The sequence below is a fragment of the Brassica napus genome, chromosome C2 (genome assembly GCF_020379485.1).
Source record: "Brassica napus cultivar Da-Ae chromosome C2, Da-Ae, whole genome shotgun sequence".
Taxonomy (NCBI): Eukaryota; Viridiplantae; Streptophyta; class Magnoliopsida; order Brassicales; family Brassicaceae; genus Brassica; species Brassica napus.
The window spans coordinates 10375412-10386592 of record NC_063445.1 but is presented as its reverse complement, the minus strand read 5'-3'; the positions used below and the strand labels follow the sequence as shown (position 1 = coordinate 10386592).

Genomic DNA, 11181 nt, shown 5'->3' with positions numbered 1-11181 from the left:
ACTTTTCGGTCTCAATTGGCTCGAAATATCCTTAAACACTATTTCAACTTTAAACAAACTCAAACTCTTAGCAAGTTTTACCACACGGTCTCAAACGACCCAAACTCTCATCGACCGTATCAAAAACAACACCTATAAACCACGTCCTTAGGCCACCGCTGGCCCGCGAGTTAGATTCCTGATCAGCTTCTATCTCGCAAAACACTTTGAGGACTAGCGATATGAACTGCTCATATAATCGAACCAAAGTAAAAGTTCGACTATCGACGTGTAGCCAATCATTTCGCATTGACTTGATGATTCGTTGGGTCATATATATATATTTCCAACACCATTACACAAACACAAAGTATTTACATAAATCGACATGACCATGGTCAAATCAAAAAGCTCATAAATAAAAACAAACTTGGTAAACATATCAATCATACGAGTCCAATCTACCACGAGAGATCAAGGTAACTCTTCATACTTCCCAAGTCAGCAACCCTGTCCGCAAGCTCAGACCACCACCTGTAAAGCTCCATTCAACTATCATCCCTCCAGCGGCATTTACAAAATATTACTTCGAAATCTTGTCCGGACACATGTGCATAAATGAAGTCGATCATCTGATGATCAAACGAACCTCATCTATTAGCTTAGATCGAAGTCATATTTTGATCATGACAAACGAGCCAAGACCAAACGCTTCATGCGACCTCTCTCGCACGATCTCGTTATCAAACAACAAATGACTTTACGAACTCCTCAAAAGAAAAGTCAGCTTGAAGACATGTTGTTTCGGTTATTAAAAGACTTCTCCGTTCTCCAACCGCATGACCTCACTTGAAGAACTGGGGGACAAATGTTGATACCGGATTTGTCACACAATCCTTCCCGCCAACAGAACAAGTTGATTAATGGTTCGGCAAATCTTGGTTTGGTAGAAACGGTTTGACGTTTGGACCTACTTAAGATCGAAGTGGTTAAAAGACTTGTTCAGAACTTATTGAATTAGTCAAGATCATTTATTTAACTAAAAGATATACACATTCCAAGAATTAAGGAAGTCAAAGCTAAAATAAAGGAATACGTGCAACAACATACCGAGTTCGACTGATGGCGAGCTCCTCTTATAAAGACGTAGCTCTCGAGGGGGGGGGGGGCTCCCATAAAAGAATAAGAATAAAAGATATATTATTTCTACCAGAATCATGACGCCGACAAGATGACTTAAACAATCCTGATTGTTTAAGAAGAAGAAAAGATACACAATTGTTTATGTTGATTGCACGAGACGACGTAGCTCCTCCAAGTCATCATGTCTGGAGCTGAACAAGAGCTCAATCTCTCCTCATAAACCATAAACGAATATTCTCACCTCCACTTCGTCTCATAAACACACGACCATTTAGTTTGATGAGATCAAACTCTTCCTTTTATTGTAAGAGCCAAACAAGTCAATAATAACGAACCTTGATCACGCTAATGACACGAGCTCGTATTCATACGAAGCCATTTACATGAAGCCGATGTATCGTTCGCTCAAGACCGACCGGACGAATCCGATGTCTCCCCCGAGACCGATGAAACCGGGTACGTAGGCAGCTCGATCCCGAGTTCAGTCACGATCCTTCTTTCTCCCGATATCTCTATGATATTCGACCTACGAATATAGTCTATTTTCGACGACTCAGACCTGGTTATATCGTTGTGTTCCGAGGATATCGTTGCCCGCGTTATTTCTTTCCCAAATTGAACTCCCGTTCACTATTAAATACTTAGTATAGATTTTAGGATCTACAATGTTTACTGGCCTGATGTGGGCAAAAAATAATAATTTGAAATTGGAGACAAGATGTAAAAGGCAGAACACATCATACAATGTCGTTTTACTTCTACAGTACTACTGGGCCAAGTTATCACCTAGTTGAGCCACAACGTAAGCCCAGCAAGGGAACAAAGCTTTGATGCACCGCAAGTGCGGGATACCTTCATATGGGGTCAGTCAAAAGTCAACAAATGTGTAGCCACACGTGTAAGTATATTCGAGTGATTGTCGGATTGGCCACGTGAAAAATCCAGCAAATACCCGACACTCGGTTTGTGCCATCTGAAATTTTCTGTTTTGTTTACCAAATCATTGAAGTTCTTGTCATTCTCTTTGTCGCCCAAGAAAATTGCCTGTGGAAAATTTTGGTTTCAATATTAGGTTAACCAAAGAGTTTCACGATATTGCTTTTTTTTTTTTTTGATGAAATATTGCTTTTTTTTTTCTTTCTGTGATATCAAAATATTTGTGGATGTGATCATTGATCTCTTCAAACTAGCTTTATATTCCATTCATTTCAAAATAATACATGTTCTAACACTTTTTAATTGTTTTTAAAAGATCAATGTTTTAGATTTTTTTTTATATATTTTAATAATAAATTGTTAACTTTATGAATATCAATTGATAATTTTGGATTTATTGAATTTATTGGTTTAAATTTATGAGAAATTGTTATAATTTTTAAAATTGATGCATTGATAGTTAAATATTAATTTTTTTATTTGTGAAAAATCTAAAACATAGTTATTTAGAAATAGAAGGAGTATATCTTAATGAACTTGTTAGCAGAGAGATGTATAAAACCAAGATTCATTTAGTTTTTTTTTTGAAAAAAAGATTCATTTAGTTATATAAACGGTTTCTTCAAATGCCAATTATAAAAACGATAGAATGAATACAAAATTTCCTGGCAAAAAAAAAAGAATACAAAATTTAAACAAAATAAAACCTTAAGTTTAAACAATCATTTTGATAAACGTCCTAACTTTAATTTCGAAACCATAATTCCAAATAAAAATATGAAGAGACACCATATAGAATTCGAAAAACAGAAATCAGACAAGGAAAAAAAACAACAAATCAAAACTGGTAAAAGTCTAGAAATAAAGATTTTACCAGTCGAGGCCGTAATGTACTTTATGACATTGTCTGAAAAATTAATCTTGGATTTTGTGTGAACCCCGACAATGGTTTCTAACGACCAATAATAATCCATGTTCTAAAAATCGGCCGATTGGGCGCTACGCGTCACTCTTCCGCCCCGATTTATGCCAAATCGGTTTAAAAAATTGGATATCCAATTTTCTCCGCCTAGACCGCCTAAATGACCGCCTAGCCGCCTAATCTATTTTTTTTATTTTTTTATTTTTAATAATATTTTTATTTATTTATTTGATCTAAAATTTTATAAATATCATTTATATTCATAATTTTGATGAAAATTACACTATATTAAGTTTATATATTCTATTTGTGTGTTTTATAGAATCTTAAACATAAAAATGTATTAATGTTATACACAATTAAAGATTAACATGTTTTATAACATAGTAAACAATCTAAAAATTCCGCCCAGCATAATTTTCGATTATCTCTTTAGACGCTAGGTCCAACCCGACCGCCCGAGTAGCGCATAGCGCCTTCCCGAACAGGGATAATAATGTGTATATATCAGTTTCTACTTGTGTTTTTTAACTAAAGCATCTCTTTCTTGTAAATAATGCCAGCATCCATTTTGGGTATTGTCTGCTGTTTTCTGTAGCCCAGAAATAATACATTAAAATCGATTACAATGGCATGCCTTTTGTAAACTTTGAATAATTTTATTTTACTAAAATTAAATCTTTTATATGTAAAAAAGAAACAATTTCAAGCCAGTTTTGTGGTCTCTGATATCACACAGGGAACAATTTTTCCCACAACTTGGCAAAATTTCATTCATTTCTACTTCCAAGAGGATATGTAATAGAATGCAATAATAAGTCTTATTCTTTTAGTTACAAAAAATAAAATAATAAGTCTTATTCTTTTTTTTTTTTTTAGCTGGTTTTTAAATAGTAAGTCTTATCCATGAGTGCTACTTCTGACGTTAATGTGAATTAAACTGATAAAATACTTGCTCGAGTTATAAAATAGTTTGAAAATGCAGCACATTATTATATTACGTGCACATAATAAATTGTCGGGACTACCGTCTACATACATATTATTTATTTAATTAACTAGTTTTCGATCCTTGAATCTTTGATGATTCTTGTTCATCTCTCGACGATTTATAACATATATGGAAAACTATAGTTTACTAAAAATACATAACAGTCAGAACAAATTAAGGTTTTTTTATTTATTGAGTTTGCTAAACCAGGTCAGTTTTAGGAAATTCACCCTGACTAATCAATTGCAAGAGAATAGTAAAAACGAAATGGATTAAAAGAAACATAAAGTTCCTATGTACATGTGATTATGAGCTAAGCATAGTTTAAAACATAAGTTGTTTACCAAAAACACAGCAAAGCAAAAATTAGATTAAGATAAAAATTAGACAGACAGACAGACGGACATAATGATTAACCACTTTTATCGATACTCATCTGACTACGAAACAGTTCAAATGGGACTAGAAACTTTTTATCACATAGAGAGAGTCTCTCTTTCTCCTCATAGTTTTCTCTTTAGTTACTTCCCCATTGCTTGTGACCAGGGGTCCATTTTGGACACTTGGGGCTGAAGTAAGACTTAACAACCCTAGAGTTTAAAAGCTCAATGATGGGAGCAAACTTCACACACCTCGGTGTCTTGTACTGATTGATCGATGCCCCAAGGCTTATCGCGTAATCCATGAGCTTATCAAAAGTCCCTGACTCAACTACCTTGATCTCCAAGGGTCCAATGGACTTGTCACTAACCCTTCCTTGTCTATACACACTGTTAAACGATTCCTCTATGGTTAAACAACAATCCTCGTAGACCGAGGGAGGAACCGGCGTGTTACCGTTCAAGTAGAGCTCCCAGAACAAGACATAGTGGCCTGGGATGGAGGATGTGTCTGCATAGCTAGTGTACTCAGAGAGTGAGGCATCAAAAGGAACAAGGTGTGTTACCGCGTTTTTAACTGCGTTTTGAAGCTCCACCTCGTCGGTTTTGTCTGAATCAATGCTTAGGACCACGTTCTTGCGGCATATGAAGCTGAATTGTGGTGCATTGTTCTTGAAACCAGCCACTCTTAGGACATCACCCACTCTGTATCTGTACAGACCTGCAAAGAATATCACATATTTTCAGTCTTTTGTTCTTTTGTTAAAAAAATAAAATAAAAGATAATTAGATTAATTTTTTTTTACCGGCATAGGTGGTGACGACAAGCTCGTACTCCTGACCAAGCTTAACGTCAACAAGATCAACAAGCTCTTGCTGTTCTTTCTCAGTGAGTGCTTTTGGAAGACTGATTGAACTAGTGACCCCATTGTTCCTATGAACAGGCAAGAACTCGAAGTAGGCCATGGTCGGTATGAGAGTGTAAGAGACCTCGCTTGGTTTGCATAGTGGCCTGAGGTTCACACCAAAGTAACACTCCGAAGAAGCATACATTGTGCAAACAAGAGGCAAACCGTTGCTGTAATAATCCAAAGTTGGAATATACTGTGACATTGTCCCGGTCACAATCACATCCACATACTTTGTGTTTGGCCAAAGCCTAGTGATGATCCCTTGCCAAGAGTTCTTCTTGCATTCGGATTCGATAAAATCCGCAAGCTTTGGATCCGGTTTAAGAATCTCCCCGACCGCCTCACGGACCGAAAGATCGGTTATCTCAGAACTGAGTGTACCGGTTCTTATATCACGGGTTAGTTCAGGCCAATGTTTCTCAAGAAACTTGATGGCTCTGATGAAACCAGAGGCAAAGACAGCGCCAACACGGAGCACTTCTTTGTGTTGGCATAAACCACATAGCATTTGAGAGTACATGCTTTGGTATGAATCAGGACAAAGGATGGTTTGGTTAGGGCTTGTGTAGTTGGTGTAAGGGTCATATGGTCTGTTTTTGAAGTGGGAGGATTTGTAGTAACTGGTCAAGACAGGACGTGCAGGGAGACCACCTGGTGTCTTGGATTCGGATTTGATGAACAGAAAGTACATTCCTTTGCCTTTGTCAAGACCGGGAACAAACTGGCTCATCACTGGCATCAGGAGACTGTAGAGAAGTGATCTTCTATCCAGCTCCTCTTCTATTGTTGGCATCAGTTTCCTCTCTCCACCAGATGTTCCAGAACTGTTTTACACAATAACATAAAATGATGTTAGCTCCAAAATTTTAAAATATTTTATTTTATTTACCCATAAGAAAAAGTTAAAGAATATATTTATTTTTTTGGGTCAAATAAGTTAAAGAATATTTTGTTTCTTTTTTTTCTTTGATAAAGGTTTTAACAGTGAATGGATGAGAAAGTTAAAATCTTTTTGAGTACCCATTAAAACCGAAGACCGACTTAATAAAGAAATTCGAATATTACATCTCAGCCAAAGTGATGAAACAGAGCATTAAAACAGAGTAACAAAGGATAAACCTGGTGAGGAACTCAGAGATGGGGGTAGAACAGAGGATTTGTGACTTATCGCCATTAGCGATTCTGTTGATCTCAGGCTGAATATCTTCGTAGGTTACGACAGGCATGACGTGTTTGAAAGTCTCGCGGTCGGTTCGTCCCTGGAGCCCGTGACGTTTGAGGTACTCCACGTCAGCATTGCGTGAGAGGATTTCCTCAAGAACCCTTCTCTGGACATCGTCAGCGTTAGAGGTCACTTCCTCGATGAGCTGGAGTCTGTTCTTGTTCTTCTCCGCGAGAGTCTGATCAGAAACCTCCAAAGCTTCGATCTTTGGTGCCTCAGGCATTGTTTTATGTTTTGGTGGGTTTAGAGATTAAAAAATGAGAGAATGAAAGAGAGAGAGAGAGAGAGAGAATGGTGAATAAGCTTTGTTTAGTTTTGAAGCTTCAAGGGTGTGAGGAAGAATGGAAGAGAGCGAGGCGATATATATAGAGGGAGAGAGAGGATGATGGTGAAGATGACGTCGAAGGGTATAAACGTAAATTAACAATATGTTATATCCAGGATTTCAGTGAAAGGTTTACTATTCGTGTTTAATCGGTTTTAAATTATTTTATTTCATTTCGGAAAGTAGAACTAATAATATTTTAATTTCCAAAATGGTCAATACCTCTTCTACTGATAAAATACGTTAGATATTGAAAGAATTTGCTCAGTATACAAAACACTAATGGAAATAAAGAATATATCAGTAATTTTAACTTAATTAATTCACTAACATTTAGGCAAAGAAAGGTCCGGTTTTGTCCTTTCAACATACAGGTTGCCGGTTACCGGTTAGTGATAGTGACGTGGTGATTTAGCATCGCATGAGAGACCGAAGGCAACGTCACCAATTTATTTACCATATGCAGAAAAAGATAACACACTGTCAAACAGAATAGAAAACAAATATACAGTATAGTAAGTAACTTCGAATAGAACATAATCTTATAGATAATGCAAATATAATATAGATGTAACACAACATACGTAAATAATGAACCACCAAATCCTCTTATACTCAAACCCCTACTTAGTAAATCTAAACCCTAAGTAGGATCCTATAAACCCAAATACAATTTATAAATTACATTTAAAATCACATTTACTTGTTCAATAAATAATACATAGTATGGATTTTATATAAAATAGTATATAAATGTATGTTTTACTTACATTAGTTTGAGCATCATATGTAAAATAGTATAAAAAGAAATAAAAGCATTTGTTGATGAAAATAACATCTTTGAACTAGACATGATTCTAACATTCGTGAAACATTAGGATGAAACTAAATTTATATTACAAACAATCATATATAAAAAAAATAATATCGAGAAACGTAAAGAATAGAATACTATATCTAATAGTATAGTAACCTTACATAAATAACTGCAATAAAAAATACATACTATACTATAATTCTGTCGAATATAGTATAGTCTGCAACTTTATCTTCTTCACCTCATCCTTTTTTTCCAGACATAATGATACACATTTACTGGTCCACCATTGTTATTCTTCATCACCATATAAATTCTAAAAGCATGACACATCCATATATTCACCGGTCAAACGTCAAACATTAATTGAGGTCCCATTCCATCGTTTTCACACGACCATCGTTCTTAGAATCTGAGGAGCATCTTTTCCGTCACCGATCAAGCTTTCGTAAACGGTCTTCTTCATAACACAACGTCGCCAATGAAGCTATCGATGACATCTCAGTCTCCTTCAATGAAACTATCCACCTTCCCCAATTTTAGTAAATAAAAACTTACGAGAGAGTGATGTGTGAAAAGTATAAAGCCACGATTTATTGTCTTACATTAACCATTTATTAGTTAATATAATTCTTGTTGCAGGTTGCACAGATTATGAAGAAGGGCATAATCGCATTATTATATAAAATACATTGTTTATGTGTGGAACTTAGGTCAATTTGTTAGATATTGAATTATAATATTTTTTTGTGATATAGAGTGCAATTTCTCTTAGATATTTATTTAATAAATAATTTATTTATTGTTCTCTCTCCTCACCGTTTTTCTCTCTAGTCAAACTTTCAGATCTGAGAGCGTGCTGCTCCGGCCACCGGCGAACGTTAGCGTCAGCGCGCCGGAGGCGTCCCCCTCCTTTCATCTCGCCTTTCCTTTGCTTCGTCTCTCCTTCTGTCGCAGGCCTCGCTGGGTTAGTTTGTTGTTGTGGTGCTTCAATCGCCGTCGCCTTTAGGTCTGAGAGGTAACTGGAGTCGTCATCGTGGATCCGTTTCTGTAGTAATATCGAGGTGAGCTCAGTGGTGGGTGGAGCAGAGTTGGATTTTAGGGTTTAGCCGTTCAGATCCCCTTCCGTTTTCAGATCTGAGCGTGTGTTGGTGCAAGCGGTGGCGATAGAGGCTTTGTGTCGGGTCTCAGCCTGGTTTGAGTTCCGGAGAGTTGTTGATGCGGCTTGCATCTTCTCCGGTTAGATGAGCTCTGGAGGTTCTTTTACTCAGGAGCGCGTGCAGGGGAATGGCTTCGCTGTGTGGCGGTGCCTCTTTTCTGGTTATGGCGTGTGGTGTTTCGAGTTGCCGTTCTGGTTCAAGCTACTTCGGCCATTCTCTTCTCCTTCTGTCTCTCCCGCGACAATTTGTTCATAGACCGCCTTCGTGGAAGTGGCGTCCTTCCGCTTGGTGTTTGCTCGTGGGTTTCATTGTTTATTTTGTTCTCATTGTCACCGAGACCATCTCTACATTATTATGTGGTGGTCCGTCTCTTGGTTCTCAGGAGCGGTTTTAGGAGTGGTGCCTTGTTAAGCCGTGTTGCCTCCGGTTTCTTGGTGCCTTGGTGACTCCTACTGTATTGACAGCTAATCTTAGTGTTTCCTCTGGTGCTTATCAGTGGAGGCAGAGTTTGTTTTCTAACCATCTTGTGCAGGTTCTCGAGCTTCGGTGGACAATGGTCAGCGACTTTCACAAATCCGTCTTGGTAAGTCTCGAGCTTCATTGATAGCTTGGGATGCGGCGGTGATGAGAAAGTGGATATTTCGGTCTTCCGCCCCGATTAACCAGATCAGCCAGCGACACAAATGTCGGGTCCGGGGTTATGACAAGCGATTCGGCTGTGTATCCTTCTTTTGTGTTGGGTCCGGAGAAGCGAGGTAACACGTTTGTGTATCATTCGGAAGTGTAGTAGGGTAGTCTTGGTCGTACGGATTTTATTCGATTCATCATTTGTATTCCGAAGTTAATGCCCTTTCGGGAAGATTTATAAAATCGTAATTATTTAAAAAAATACATTAGATATTTATTCTTTTTGAAGGGGGTTAATACATTAGATACTGGTCGATTTTTTACCCAACATTAACTAAATCATTCTCTTATATGAAATGGAACATGCAAATGGAGCATGTAAATTTTTTTTTTGAATCGGAACATATATTTTTTTTTGAATAAAAATAATATCGTTCTTTAACAAACATTATAGTTCGATCTGTTACAAAGAAAAACATTAGTTCGATTTAATTTAAAACATTTTGGTTTGCTTTGGCTAGGTTTTTCCTATTAGAACATTACGGTAAACGTATTAATGTGACAGGAACAAAAAAGAGTGACAGGAACGATCAAATGCAAACATAACCATATTAGATAGATACAACTGGGCATGAATGAGGACACAGATTTATTACGGGATTTTTACCCGGTTGACCAGGACGGAGAAACCGGCAATATCCGTTTAATCAGCAATAGTTTCTAACGGAGTTGTCCCACAAACTACCGGCAACAAACTCCTCTAAAGCCTTTCCTAAAACCCTAAGATACACCATCGTTTTCCGTTTCCCGGTAAACACAAAAAACGGCGTTCACTATGAACTTCTTGCCGTACTTTGAGATGTTTTTTGGTCAATGTATCCCGGCGAGAAGAAGTAGAAATTCAGAGGTCGGGACCATTACAGCTGGACTCCATTGTTATTGGTTGACACGTGTAATTGGTGTTATACTAGTTTGGTGCCTTCACGTATAGTTTATTTTCTTCCAACCCTTTTGCTGGATATCATCCATGAATATCAAATGAGTGTATATATATAATCAACATTTTTTTGGGTGTGAACACCTTATGTTTTCTTCTAGATGGTTTTATTTGTATAATTTGAAAAAATAATCTGTTAAATATCGGCAAACGCCTTAGATTGTAAACTCAAATTTTTGTTACTGGAATTATCACATCGGGGATACAACTATTTGACGTCAAAGTCTTGATATTAACTAGAATTAGATACGAGACCAAGATGGTAGTATTTAGCAAAGATATTATTCCCATCAAAGTGTCATCTGCTTTTCAATTTATATTCTTGTTTATCTAACTTAAATTCTCAGTGTTTGTTTTGGAATGTTCTAATCATATATAATGAGTGAAAATTATAGAAGAAGATACTATAGATATGATATATAACGATAGGTAATAATTCGCGCTTTGCGCGGTAATTATTAATTTCGTTATTTTTTAATAAGGAGATATTAATCTGTTTAATCTAGATATCGTCGGTTTAGTTTTAGGTTTTTTTTTTATTTTTAATCGTCTAAAATATAACTATCATTTTAAATAAATATTTATTTGGTTTGTTCGGTTAAAATGTTTGATGTTTTTAATTTTTTTTTCTGTGATAATAAAAAATTACTATTATTTGTTTGTTTTCATGTTATGAATCTTAGATAGTCGTGATGCCGAACCAATGGTTTCATATTATAGTTTCGAAACGGATAATAGTTAAAAAAAAAAATTATTAAGACAAATCATTTT

General features: G+C 36.4%; 1 protein-coding gene and 1 long non-coding RNA gene across 2 annotated transcripts; one reads left to right on the top strand and one right to left on the bottom strand.

Annotated features, from left to right (window-relative positions):
• Positions 1-4225: 4225 nt before the first annotated feature.
• Positions 4226-6832, bottom strand: LOC125581541 (indole-3-acetic acid-amido synthetase GH3.6). The gene is made up of 3 exons (XM_048747172.1): positions 6382-6832; positions 5158-6086; positions 4226-5072 (listed from the first exon to the last, which is right to left on the bottom strand). Exons 1-3 carry the CDS (start codon positions 6705-6707, stop codon positions 4489-4491), a joined length of 1839 nt encoding a protein of 612 aa, XP_048603129.1. The 5' UTR covers positions 6708-6832; the 3' UTR covers positions 4226-4488.
• An 861-nt stretch (positions 6833-7693) lies between these two features.
• On the top strand, positions 7694-10504 carry LOC125581540. The gene is made up of 2 exons (XR_007319162.1): positions 7694-9541; positions 9979-10504. It is a non-coding gene; the product is annotated as an uncharacterized LOC125581540 (long non-coding RNA).
• Positions 10505-11181: the final 677 nt, after the last annotated feature.